Here is a 14,234-nt window from a genome sequence, read left to right as displayed (position 1 = left end):
CAAGTTGATTTTTTTTTGCTTAGGAAAACTGAGCAAAGGGCAAATTGCTCAAGAGTTAATGATAGCCATGTAGGGTGCTGAAGATGGAGACTGTTTTGTGAATGCTATTTGAACTGAGCGCTGAAGCCCAAAGTAGGACAGGTTGAGGGACTGAGAGCTCTGTTCCTTCTACCCTTGTATTTGCAGTCATTGGGTAAAGATGCAGGATAGTCCAGGCAGTGAGTTCAGGCCACTGCTGGAGACCTCTTTCCTGTGATTATACGGCATGTGTTTTTGAGCTCCTCTCATGTGGTTAATGATATTCTGGAGGTTCTCCCTCTGTTCCCACCCAAGAACAGATCTGTGCAGTCCCTGGAATTACATCTGTGGTGAATGATGGACCTGCTGGCTGCAGCCCCAACTACTGTAGAGCAGGTGGAAGCTGGTGGAGAAGCATAAAATGTAGGAAACGTAAGAAGTTTAAAACAGGGAGGCACTGAAAGAACTCAAAACAGACACTTATAGAAACCCCTAGTTCTGCTCTGACAGGACCCTTAACCCCTGAATTTCTTTTTGGCAAGAAGGAGCAGAAGGTTTGGAGGAAGGCCCGTGGCCACTTCAGAGTCTTCCTCTGTGCTAGTCCTCGGAAGATGCATGTGAGGGTAGGAGCTACAGGTCTCAGGCTTTCCCTCTTGTCTTTCCCCGTGTGCAGAAGAAATGCAGCACTGAGTGTTTCTGCAGATTTGGAGCTCCATTCGGTCTGAATGATTGAGGAACATCTTGGGGACTCTTTTCTACCTCTGTCCCATCCCTATCTGTATAGACTGCAGCCACACCAGCATTGCTGGTTAGTGTAGTTTTATCTCCCTTTAGGTATAAATCACCCACTGCTGGAGTAGTCATTGCATGCAACACTTGGGTTTCTATTTTGCAAAATGTTTCCAGACCTTGTGGCTGGAGCTAAAGGCTGAAAAATAGTCTTAAGCCCTCAAACAGAAAAATTCAAAAAGATGTAGCTTCTATTTTTTAATCTCTTTAAGCCAAACTCGTCATCTGTCTTTTTCAATGCCTGTGTTTTCCAAAACTGTTTATCTGTGTGTGCATGGACACAAATGTTTATCCTAGTGATGTATGTGCTGAAAAAATACCAAGCCTAGCTTGGGGGGAGGGGTCACGGTAAAGGTTGCTTGCCAAATAGGTTGGGTGGCTTGTCTGTGTTAGTTTGGGTTTTTTTAAGCAACCATACAAAAGGGTAAAGTGGGTTGTTTGTAGAAATTGCATTCGGTGTACATTTCTGTATGCTTGGGAGCGTAGCAGGGGGGCAGAAGAGGGCAAGGTTAGCTGCAACGTTCTTCCGTTGTTAAGCGAGGGCTTTATATGAATCACTGGTACATCTTTAACTATGCAAGTTAATGAAGGTTATTATGAGAATGTGTATTTACCTTGAGATAAAAGCCCAGGCTGCAGAGAAGTCTGGAATGGGGAAAGCAAGAATGAGGAGGAGAGCTGCTGCTTGGAAGGCAGAGGCTTGGTTCTTCGTGCTTGCAAGGGGATCTGCTGCTGGGGTCTTCTTCAGGAGAAGAAAGCCCCAGATATCAGTCCCAACTGTGACATCCCGGGGCCACTTCAATGACTTAGGAGATTTTCACGTAGCCTGTGGTGGTTCTTCGAAAGCTGGAGGTTAGATGGAGTTGCTATTAATAATGCAATTATAGTATCCTCTTTTTACACAGGCATTTCAGCCCAGAGGATGCCAAAATGCTTTAAACAATATCCTGAAATTGTTTTGTCTCTTTCAGTAGTGTGGTCATATCTAGGGGAAGAGGGCAGATGCCGCAGCTCTTGGCTGGTGCGCGGCAGCTTATCTGGCACCCTGAGGAGCACAGGGGCTGGGAAGGGAAGCAAGTCAGCCGGGTCCATCTGGAGGTTCTGTCCCACAATTTCAGTGTCCAGCTCTTTTCCTCCATGGCTCCGGCTCTTTCCAGGCCTTCATTCCCACTCCTTCCACAGCCCCTCCTGCCACACCAACAGGGCTAAGTCGGATTCACTTCTGCACCACAGCCATGCTGTATGAAGATACAGCAGGGATGATGGATGTGTCTTCCAGGTTTCAGAAGGACCTTTAAGTGCCAAACAAGCTAGCTCCTGAGGGTGTAGCTTTGCCAGGCACAGCTCCCAAGTCATTTTTCTCCATCCCAGCCTAAAATTGGCAAAGGAGCCACGTTAAATCCCTAGTCTGTGCTCGGCAGGGAAGGTGAGGTGGGCTCACAAGCTCGCCCAGCCCTTCTGGCCTCAGCCTCTTTGGGCAAACGAAGAGCTATTTCACTTGATTCTCTCTCCACTCTTATAAGTCAACAAGCAGACTCTGCAAGACTTGTGCAAGGAGAGCACACAAGTGATAATTGAGAGCATTAAGGAGGCATTAGCAGCCAGGGCACTCGCAGCCCCAGCTGGAAACAAGGTTGGTGTCTGCTGGGAAAGATGCAATTGTGGGAGAGAGTATTCTCTTCCCTTCTTTTGTTGTGGAATTGAACAGCATAAAGTACAGCCTGTTCCTCCGTGTTCTCGTGCCCTGCAATGCTGTGAGGTTATTTTAGCAGGCAGCCAAGGAGACTCTGGTATTTTGAAGACATCTGTGGCGCCAGTGTTTTTCATATAATTTTTAACACTTTGATAGCATTAAGGACGTCTGGCAAGCCCACTGCCTCTGCTGTCTGCGCTACTGTGGCCACACTGCAGTCTTTTCTCGTCAGACCGATCCCGATCAGAAACGCCGCGCTAGCATGCAGTGATGCTGCTTGCGGGTTGAGTAAGGGGGCAAATATTTCTGATCCTCCTGGTGTCTTTGACGTAATGACCAGGAGGAGAACAGTCCTCTCCTGCAAGGCTGTTTTGAAGGCCAGTGATATCTGAGTGACATTCAGGCAAGTAAAGTATATTTTGGCTCTTGTCACAACCCAGTTTTCAAGCAAATGGGGTGCTTTATTTCGTTCGGTGCTGCCTTCTCTTTAAAGACGTCCTCAAGTGTCAACCAGGAGTAGCTGAAATCAGCAGCATTACTGCTGGGTGAGCTCCAACCTCCTGGGCCCAGTGCCAGAAGCAGCCACTGCCTTTTGCTTGGTCTCCCCAAAACCTATCCAAGTGTCCCCATCCACCCTCCAGTCAGGGACGTGTTACAGAGGAAAACTGTCCCCTCACCTTATTTCCCTGAGCCTCAAGGAAAGTTTTCATTGATGCTTGAATGGCATTTTATAGGAAGGATCCCATGCTTGCACTATTGCATTCCTGTTGGGTTTTTTCTACCACTAATACCTGATTCCTAAATATAAGAAAAATAGGAATTTAGTTTCTAAATAAGAGGAAACAAAATCTGGTTCCTGTTCCACCCGAATCATCCTTGTTACGCTTGTCCGTGTCATCTCTGTACCCGGGCTCTGTGAGGGCAGCCGGCATTTCTCCTCACACCACAAAACATGTGGCAACGTGTTTGATTTTAAAACACCCTGAACACTCAGTCCTGTGCCTCAAGCAAAGAATTCACCTGAGCTTTATTAAAGGCTGAAGGAGGGATGAAGGAGACTGAAGGGACTACGTGAGTCTCCGAGCCATGATCCGTGGTAGCCACCTTTGGTTCAGTTCTCCCACTCCCTCCTCATTATTAGCTAAATGGAAGCCCTATCTAAATTGGGTGTAGCAGCTTGATAGGGCTCAGATCACCGCTAATGATGTTAGCCTGGTCAGATCTAATCAAAAATAATTGAAAGTGAGAGGTGTGCCGGTCAGTCTTCTCCCAGCAGCAGAACACAAAATGCCTGCCATGTTGTGTGGAGAGAGGCCCCTGGACGCCGCATCTATGGAGGGGGCTGGAGGGTGGGCCTTGGGGAGAGGGGAACAGAGGGGAAAAATGGGGCAAAGCGAGCGCCGCTGTGTAAGATGGATGGCTAGAAGGCTGTATTAGGGTATTACATTTGAGGATGTGGCAGGAGCTGCCCTGCCCTGAGCAGACCCAGCGCTGCCTGAGCTGGGATGGGGGGCTGTCCGCCATGTTGAAGGTGTGAGGGGGCCTCACGCTGTGCCTCTCCCCTTGCAGGTCTGCGGCGGACGCCCAGCCGGCTGTCAGGGCTGAGCGCGGCCTGCCCGCTGCCCAGCCCGCCGGGCGGCACGCTGACCTGCGAGCTGCAGGACTGTCCCTTCTGCGCCAGCCTCCTGGAGGACCCCGAGTTCGCCTTCAGCGAGTCCGACAGCTGCGACTCCGACAGCAACGGCGTCTACGAGTTCACCCAGGACCTGCGGCACGGCGACCACAGAGACCAGCTCCAGCAGCAGCGGGGCAGGAGGAGGAAGAAGAAGAAGAAACCCAAGGAGAGGAACAAGGTCACCCGCCTGTGGAAAGCTTTCGGCAGCAAGCTGAAGAGGATCGTGGAGAGCAAATATTTCAACCGGGGGATTATGATCGCCATTCTCATCAACACGCTGAGCATGGGCATTGAGTACCACGAGCAGGTGAGTGCGGGACTGGCCTTGAAGAGCCCTGAGGTTTTGTGGTTGCAGGTGCTCATGGCACGGTGTGTTGCGGTGACTCTGTCAGAGCCTTGCCAGAGGAGGACCAAGCAGTTTTCATGCGGGTTGGTAGCACCAAATGGGACCGAGGGCCTGATCCTGCGGACGTGTGATGAGCAGGAGCATCTTTCTGTGTGCGAAAAGCCTGGAAGGTGGCTGACAGTGCTGCTGAGGTGTGGAGAGTTTAAATGTGTGTGTTAGGACACATCGGCTCAGAGCCTGACTGCTCAAGTTGTTTGCTGTGAATTACTCATAGGTGAGAACCGTTCTGGTGGAAATACCCCTTTGGTCTGATGGTGGTGATGCACAGTGGCTCTTGCAGTGTAAATAACCCACACAGAAGTTTCTTCTTTGATATGGCCCTGTAAATAAAGACTTAAACTGTCAGGCGATGCTAAAAGCAACAAAGGAAAAAACAAAGTTTCTCCCTGAAGGCTCCAAAACCTTTAATTTGATATTATAGGGTGCAAGTAGGTCTGTCTTTTAAGTGTTTGGAGGGAGAAAAGAGAAATCGTACTGTTGCCACTCTGAACATGGTGGTGGCAGAACGCAGTGCTGGCAGCTGAGGACAGCTTGTCCTTGTTGTTGGCTGATGGGAGCTCGAGGGGCTGTGCAATGGGAGAGGGCCATGAGTCATCTGAGTGTCTCCAGTTGGTCACTCTAGGGAAAGCTATGCTTTCCTGGGCTTTTCTGTTTTTGGAAAAACTGCTTACTTTCAACTGTTTTTTCAAGACGTGCTCTGGAATTTTGCATGCTGCCTCTGTACCAGGTGCAGGAAACGCTTCCCAGCAAGGTCAGGAGGTCCTCATACAGATTGTCTGTGAGGTGGATGGTCAAAGGTTCATTCAGTGCTCCCCCAGAATCTCCACCACAGGATCAGGACCAGGTCAAGGTTATTTGTAGAGCTGTTCCTCCTCTCTGCCTCAGTCTGTCTGCTCAGGAGTGAGGAGAAAAGGCAGACAGAGCATCATAGTACATCCAAAGGCTCTGCATTTTCTTCTCTGTCGTTGCCCAGGATTAGGTCCTGCTCAGGACCACGGCAAACAATCCTCCAGAGTGCTGCTACTTTATTTTTTTTTCCACTTGTGTGCTTTAAACCCCTATGTTCTATGATATCTGAGGCATATTTTCTTTCAGAAAAGCAAGTACTCAGCTAAAACATAGGAACCTCAGCCATGCAACAGTAAATTAGTTCACACTTACAGCAGAGAGCGTCCAAACTCAACAAGGAAATAGCTGTCACTGTCAGCTTTCTGTCTGGTTAGTGGTTCCACAACAAGTTTTAAAATTAGGAAATACACCTTGTCAGTTGCCTTTGAATAGACCATTCATTCCTCGCGGCGGCTGCGTTTCTGCATGGATACTCTTTTGTCAGGCGGATACAGCTTTGTCAGTCCTTGGATATTGCCGTGATGGGTGCTGGGGGAAAACCTTAGGCAGGCTGCAGTGAGAAAGCCCAGGGATCGCATGGAGTCTGTCCACAATCAGTCGTATAAAAGTAAATTGTGATAATTACATCCTTGCTGCTAACAAAGGAAAACTGTAGCCGGCAGGTTTATATTGGATTTTACCTTGTAAAAGATTTGCTTTAAACCATCGCAAAGTCAATGGCAATAAAGATTCTGAAGTTTTTGGCTACAGAGCATCAGACTCCCGCCAGCTTTGCTCACAGGCACTGCCCAGTGTGGGCCCAATAAAAAGAGAGGAATTTTGAAGTGAAACCTGTAAAAGTTTCTCCACGTGCCTGACTGCAAAGTGTTGCTGGTACGCAGTGGGGCTAACGAGCCGTGGAGCTGTCAGAACCCAGCTTCGAAACACCTCGCCCAAGCACTCTACTGTCAACAGAATGACCTCCAGGGCATTGCCAGAGGCTGAGACACGATCCGAAAGCAATAGAAAATGGCTCTAGGCTCTCAGACTGTTTGGCATGGAAGTTTGGGGCTTCTGTGAGCAAAGCAGGGTGATTTCAGAACCCGCAGCCCTCCTCGTGTGAGAATTGGCTGCAACACTTGGGGTTGGGGCCTGGCTTTGTGTGGAGATAAGGAGGAGATGCCTGAGCGAAGTTGTCACAAACCCACAGCGTGGTGTTGGGACAGAGGGGAGGTGAGAATGGCTCGTTTTGGGTATGCCATGATTCTTGCCAGGAAAAACAGTTTAATCACAGCTTTCTGGTTACTGAGTGATGGATGCTGCCAAGTCACTCTGCACCTCTGCTCACAGCAGGTATTACAAGGCGAGAAGGTGTGAGCCTTCCCCTGGCTGTTAACCAGGTGTGGGTGTTGCCATGGTCTCCTTCTCCATCCTCCCAAGGGCAAACCTGGAGGCTGTTGCCCAAGTCACAAGGATTTAGGAGCTGCCTACAAGGATAGTTACTCTGTGGCTCTCCTCTGCTTTCCGTGCTCCCCCCGAGCTGTTTGGCGTTACCCAGAGAGCTCAAGTTGGGAAGGCCTCCTGTGCTCTGTGTCTGCTGACAGCAGCATGGGCAGCGGACTCCTGGACCCTCAAGCCCTGCAGAACACCACCTACCATGGAGACATTTACTCTGGGTGGAACAGCTTAAGCAGGTTCCCTGGTCTTGACTCTTGCCACTTGTTTCCAGCCATTGACTGGTTTTCTCACACTGGGCTGCAATCAGTGCAGCAGCCACAGGGAAGCCCTCCCCAGACCTCATTGTCTGAAGGAAATGCTCAATCCCTTTTATAAAAAAATATTAATGGCTGTTTGCTTTTCTTTTCCGGCTTCTCAGACTTCATAGTCATCAGTGGCTTTGCAAATAGATGGGCACACTATATAGGTTTTTATTTCAGAGTGCTATTCAAAGCCAAGGCATCAATCCTCTGTGTGTGTGGGAGCGGTGGAGAGTACTGGACAACATATGGCATGGAAGATAGAGCAGTACTAGTCCTTGGTGTGTTATCTGGCCTTTTATCCCGAGACATAGCAGCACTCTGCAGAGAAGTCTCACGGAGCCCTCTTGAGGCAATCGAGCATTATTGTCCGTATCATCTGGATGAGGAGATAGAGGTTGCAAGGTGCCAGGCTGGAGGCAAAACCCGGTGGGCTTTACTGATGGCCCTTATTGTAGCCGCAGGGCAAGGGGGCTTGTGTGCCATAGCAGCATTTTGGGAGCACCCTTTGACAAGACAGGAAGGTGTTCTGTGTCTGTACTGCTGCACTCCTGGATGCTACCTCCAGATGAATGAGAGAGATCTGTCCATACCCAAATCCCCTCAAGGCTTCAATATGTGTTTTTATGGAAATTTGAAGCTCACAGCACTCTGCTCACACAGTTACTCTGGCTGCTTTTGGCTATCATAGCTGGCACCACCCCATTTAATGCATGTAGCCCATGTAATATCCTTTAAGGCAAGGATCCTGTCCTGTGGCTAAGGGCATGACCGCTGTAGCAGCTATCTGACTCACGGGAAAGATGAGGAGATGCTGGAACTGCTTTGCACAGAGCTGTCCTTTAGCAGTCCTGTTCTTTTCAGAGGCAGATTGAAGATTTCATGGCAGCACAGCCGGTTTGCGGCAGGAGATCCGGGTAGCAGGAGGCAGCTGATGATGGGAAGTGAGTTTCTTGGGGACTTCAGTCATTAGCAGCAATTGGATCCTCCCGCACAGCGCATCCGCAGGGTTAACAGCCGGCTCTGCCTCCCAACTGCCACGTTGTACATGGCTGGTAATTAGGAGGTTACAGGATGCTGTTAGTTAGCAGCAGCACAACTTGTATTTCAAAGGTTAATTGGCTGGTTTGGAGTTCCTTCCCTCCCCCCCCTCCCCCACCTTGTGCTTTATTTATTTATTTGTCTATCTCCGGCACAAGTAAGCACTCCCACAGATAAGGAAAGCCAAGTACAAAGAAGAAGGCAATCCTTGCATTAATCTTCCAGGCAATTTCAATACATTGGATGATTTTGTTATGCATTCATTGCAGCTGACGATTCTCCAGAGTATCTGAGAACGTGCCGTGGCACTGCAGCAACCAAGCAGGAGCAGTGCACTCCAAAAGCATGACCTCTGCTGTGCCTTTGGGGCAGTGGGGAGAGATGCCTGGCACAGGCAGTTACTGTTCCAGGAGCTGTGTTTCCAGGTGCCTCTCTGCCACTGATACCTTTTTGTCCCAGAGTCAGCTCCTGTGTGTGCTTCACTGACTGGTCTGAAGAAGTAATTGCAACTTCTTCGGTCTGCCTCGATTCCCAGCTCCCCGATTGTCCAGTAGAAGGGCAAAGTCCTGCTTATTTATCCAAGAGAGATGCTGGCATTATCCCTGCAGAAGGGTGAGCTCTGAATTCATCCCTGAGGAACTCTGGTTTAAGTTGTGAGGAGAGACCCCCACTTGGCTTCCCAGAGGAATTTGCAGAAGTAGCTGTTGATACTTGTAATGATTCCACATAAAAGGCTCAATTTACATCAAATGGCACTAGAAATGCTATTTTATATTCACTTCTCAGAAGAGACGTACAAATTAGTATTTGTTCCAAGCATTGCTGTTCAAAGAGCTTTTAATTGCTTTTCTGATCCCTCTTCCATGGCATGTTTCGTTCAGAGCAGCTGTCTTAGGAGAAGGTTGGAGCTGACCTTGGTGGGCACCCAGTGGTCCATTGCTTATCAGTCCAAGAGAAGTATTGGTTTTGAGTAGCGCTTTTTATTATTCTGGACTAAAAGTAATTCTGTGTGATTTAAGGTAGCAACTAGCTTCTCTAGTGACGTTCTATTTTAGCATTTGTCAATTTTGGCTTGAAAAATTGGTTTGGCTTGAAAAATTGGTTTGGCCTGGGAAGCTCAGCACTTACTCAGAAAGCAGAGGAGAATCTTTCAGCAGTGTTTGAAGCAAATTGCTTAAATTCCTTTCGAGTTGTGAGTCAATAAAATATTATCCTGATCTGAGATTCTCACCTTCAGCTAGCAAAACTTGTTCACCCTTCCAACTTTTTGCATGATCCAATTTTAAGAACTCGCACACTTGCTGGACTTGAAGCAAACAGATTCCCCCAGCCCAGGGTGTGAAAATTCAGCCCATTGTGTTTGAGCTTATTGCATAAATGATGTGAGACTCATTCTGCACTTAGTAGTCCTTTGTTTTATGTGTTTGGGCTTTGTCAGCTGCATACCAAGCTGTCCCTCCCTGCTCCCTCTCCGAGGTCCCAGCAGTAAACCTGGGGTGGACAGCTTTCCCCGTGTGCCGGTTTGGTAGGGAACCTTGTTGGTTGAGAACATGTGCTGGGTCTTCTGAGTAGAGCAACAGAAATTTGACTCATTCAACAAACACCTCGTGATAATTTGAATTCTGTCCCCGCTTTTGGGGAGGGAAGAGAAGGGCTTTGTGTGGAGACCTTGGGGAAGAGAGGTGTTTCCCATCCTCTTTTGTGCCACAAGATCATACCACCTTTGTAGTGGTCTCCAAACCACCTTTATCCAGGCCCCCTTTTTGCAGACAGCCACTCTGTCAGGACTTTAACAAACCTGGTAACAGTCTGGGGATCCCCTCTGCAAAGTTCAGGCTGCAAGGCTTCTGATAAGAGCCAGCAGCAGCTCATATGTGGCGCGTATACACCTGGCAAGGTGTCATTCCCATGTTAGAGGGAATCAAGGGTCAGAGGCAAGATAGCATGAACTGATGGCAAATATTCACAGTTAAAACCCAGGTGTCCTGACTCAGGGCTAGATCCCTGTCTGCTGGACCTTAGGAGCTTTCACAGCAAAGGGTGTAAATCATGTCCTTCCACGGGGTGTCTACCGTGAGTGGTGTTCATGGAGCCTTCTCTCTTTCTTACTCTCTTCTCTAATTGAACTGACTCCACTGCTCTGCTTTCCTTCTGCTGGATTGTATGTTCTTGGTATATTTTTTTTTACTATATAAGGGAAAGCATACTAGAGATCTGTCCATTCCTCTGCCTCCTACCAGACAGGAACAGCACCTCTCCAATGCAGAAACTGAGTGTAATAACTCATTCGAGTGCTGACATACTGAGCAGTCAGGGGAGAGTGAGGAGAACAACAGAGCTAGTCATGGCGAGTGGAGTTTGCAGTCTGATCTGGTTCCTATAGATGTGCTCATTAGTCTAGGGAATAATATTAGGCTATTCCCTGTGGAACTGTAGGCACGTTTTACCACCACCAATGGTTCAGTTCCTTCCCCTCACTTACACCATTAGTTGTTCTCTGTGGTGAGGGATTGGCCATATAAATCACATCTGCTCTCTGCCAAGATGACAGACTTCTTAAGCAGGTGATAGTAACATGCTTCCCAGCATAAGCTGTTGCGTGGAGACTGGAGATCTGCACAGCGCCAGTAACAGCCCCATGCCGTGTAGCTACAATGTGTGGGACCCACCAGATGTGTTTCTTCCATCTGGGGCATGCAGCGAGTCAGCTGAGACAGCCGCGGTGCCCTCCAAGGCTTCCGAGACTGAGTCCATGAAACGCCTGTGCTTCATAAACATACATGATGGCAATGGGTGGTTATATATAGAATGTAGACAGATTGTTTGCATTTCAACTGACAGGTAAAATAAACCAAGTGTAATATAGCCCCAAGAATGAAAGCAGAGTGCACTTGCCAGCTGCATTTCATCACAAAAATGTGCGTAAATCACAGCCATGGGCGGCCGGCTTCAAATGTTATGCTGACAATGGCTCTAATGTGCTCCAAGGCGGGGAGGCTTGACACAGCTGGGCAGCGGGGTGTTTGCTTTCTGCAAAGGGAAACTGCGACGAGAGAGGGCCTGTAATGAAGAAGGTGGCTTTCACGAACAAAGAGCGTGGCATTGCGTGGAGCCTGTGCCTTCCTGCTGGCTGTCGGCTGAATGCTTTTCATCTGGGAGTGGGTTTGGTGAGAGGGAGGTTGGCTTTGATCAGGTAAGCAGGCCTTGGAGTGAGCACACTCCACGCTCCAAAGCAGGCGAACCTGGTAGTCTCTTGCCTGAGCGACAAGAAGATACAAGTTTGAGGAAGAGCTGGAGCGTCTGGTTTGTGGCAGCTGTGATCAGCAGCTCCAGAGAGATCATGGTGCCTCTGGGCAACATGCAAAGCCCAAGTCAGGTCCCTCCGAGCAGCCCACGTGGCTTTGGTACTGCACGTGGCAGCAGCTTGCCATCCTTCCAGCTGCCTCCATGAAAGGCAGCTGAGCTGCAGGGACACAAGCAGGGTTAGCAGAGAACAGCAGAGGAGGAAACGCAAAAGTCTGAGACAGCCAAACCAACTGATGGGGGCAGGAAAACGTGCTTAGGCATCTTTGGCAAAGCTTGGAGAGGAACGTGCCCTGGAGTGGCGGGAAGCAAGGAGTGGCTTGGATTGTCTGAGGCGCTCTGGGGGACGATGCAACTGCTGGTCTACCAGGAACACCACCTCCCGTGTTAGCCGAGGCTGTCTCTTTGTTTCCTTACACAGTCTCAGTCTGTCTGCATCCATCTTTTGTCGTCTTGGATTTTTTGTTCCACAAGACACAAGGATTGCATTTTGTTCCGTGTACATCATCCCACCATGTGGGGCTCCTGGGCAGGGCCTGCTAGATGTTATTATAAGTAATAATAACAGTGGAAATGGGAACAGAGCACTGTACCTCTCCCGGCACCAGTTTTTGTGCCTGGAGGTTGCAGGTAGACTCTGAGTTTACAGCCCAAGTTCAAACCAAATGCAACAGGATTGTAACACACGGGGATATGCAGATAAGAGGATGGGGAGGGCGGTACATGATGGTGCTGTGCCATGGACTAATGGTGCCTATAGATTGGTGGTTCCTAACTATTAGGAGGCAAAGGAAATAGTCCTCTTTAAATTAATACTTTGGGGTAATTCCAGACACTACCTGTGGATGATTGCTTTCTATGCAGACCTGGAAAATACAGAAAGGCTTGAAAATAGATTTAACTGAGAAAAATGTTAGGAAGGCATAGAGAAGACCATCAGGCCACACCTAAGAGCAAAGTGGGGTTAGTATTTGGCAGTACATACAAAACAATGGCAACTTAGTTTGTGAGCTCTGGGTGCAGATTCAGTGGTATTGCTAAGGCGTCCTGTGCACCCCCTTCTCTGGGTACCTCAGTGGTGAGAGGCAGAGCCGACTGTCCCCGTTGGCAGGCAGAGGATTAAAGATGCTTGGGGTAGCAATCTAGCTCCTTACACCAGAGGAGAAGAATCACTGCAAGGAAAGAAACAGGTATGTTTACTGCTGCTGTCAACCTGGGTCATGAATTTTCCTCAGCTTTTAACCAGGGTTTTCCAGCTGGGACAGTGAGATTTTCCAGAATTATGAATGAAGCTTTAGCTGTCTCCTTGAAACCTCCTTCTGGATCTTTTGTTACAAGACCAGGATGCTTTTTTTATAAATGCTTTTGAGAGGTGGGGGGACAAAGCTGCATCTGAAAGGAGTGAGACTCTTACTTGAAAAGGAGGGAGATTTGGCATGCCTGCGTGCATTCTTTTAAAGCTCTATTTTTGTTTGCTCTGTCTGGTTTACAGCCTTAAAGACAGCCTGACTCCCAATTTGGGAAAAACACTCTGTGCACAGGCCTTGTAGCATCACTGGTAAAGCTTGCTAGAGCAGGGAGCCTGCCACCAAGGAGGATGGGGCAGGAAGACCACTTGCCTTCTTTTCCCCAGTTGAAGGCATTTCTCAGGAGTTTACTCTCCTGCCTGATGCCTGTACAAATTAATACCTCCTGCCTCCCTGTCCTGCCCTTGTCCCACGCACAGACAAATCCAAACCTTCTTACTATAGTGCCCCCAGAGAAAGCAGCAGAAAGAGAAGTGTTTTATTTATTTTATATACTCCAAAGGGAATTGACTTTGCTGCAGACAGACGGATCCTGTAGTTCTCTGACTCTCGACATGACTATACATGGACTTGTCTGTGCTTTAAAGTTAGTTTGGCTTGAGGTGGTTTATGAAGCCAGAGCGCGCTGCCTGCTCCTAGGAACTCTACCTGGAGCTTTGATGATGGGACCAGGGGAACAAAGCCGTGGCTCTGTGTTCCCCAGCTACACCTTGCTCTCAGAGCTATCCAGAGTCTGGGCAGAAACTTCAGAGCTCCAACCTGCCCCAAATCCAATCAATAAGAGGAAATAAATCGAACCCCAGGGAGCTGCTTAATATGGCAAAGAATCGGAGTTTTCCTTTTGTTCGTGGAGGGTTCAGAGGCAAAACATCAACCTCGTCAGCATTGTTCATCCCCCAGTCGCTGCTGCCTGGGAGTGCAAACAGTTTAAAGTCATTTGTGTAAATTAGTTTCAGCCAGAGAGTCTGAAAGCAGCGTGGGTTGCTGGGCAATTATCTCCTTGCAAATGGCCTGTGTTATGGGGGCCATATTGCAGAAGATCTCTCACTTGTGCTAAGGTCTCTTGAAGCTGCCAAAATAAGAGATCAGCATCTTGAATGTCTTTAAAGCAGAACTACTAATATGGTACGTTGGAGTGCTGGCAGGTATCAGCCGATATGTGTGCCAGAGTACAAGGGACTGAACTGCAGAGCGACTGAACTGCAGAGCGTGGAAGTGCAGTGGGATTAAATGCCAGAAATCCCAGTTTATGCCGAGGACTATTAGGAGACGCGAATGCCTCTGAAAGCCCCTAGAGCCAGAGGTGAGTGGGGGGACGCCTCCCCACCTCCTCTGAGGACAACATAACCCACCAGAACAGTTAGATATCCAAAAGAGCTTTCCTGTGCCTCTTCTTGTTCCCTACTCTTCTTTCCCT

The 14,234-nt window shown here is 48.7% G+C and overlaps 1 protein-coding gene across 1 annotated transcript in view; it reads left to right on the top strand.

Annotated features, from left to right (window-relative positions):
* CACNA1H (calcium channel, voltage-dependent, T type, alpha 1H subunit) overlaps positions 1-14,234 on the top strand; it is a 252,953-nt gene that overhangs the window by 166,238 nt on the left and 72,481 nt on the right. Inside the window, exon 9 of the mRNA XM_009888554.1 lies at positions 4,070-4,482. Within this exon, the coding sequence (XP_009886856.1) occupies positions 4,070-4,482 (413 nt within the window). The remainder of the gene's footprint in view (positions 1-4,069; positions 4,483-14,234) is intronic.

This window comes from Charadrius vociferus, unplaced genomic scaffold, assembly GCF_000708025.1.
Source record: "Charadrius vociferus isolate BGI_N301 unplaced genomic scaffold, ASM70802v2 scaffold27, whole genome shotgun sequence".
NCBI classification, from domain to species: domain Eukaryota; kingdom Metazoa; phylum Chordata; class Aves; order Charadriiformes; family Charadriidae; genus Charadrius; species Charadrius vociferus.
Note: the sequence above shows the minus strand (reverse complement) of the source record. Positions and strands in the feature narration are given on the sequence as shown.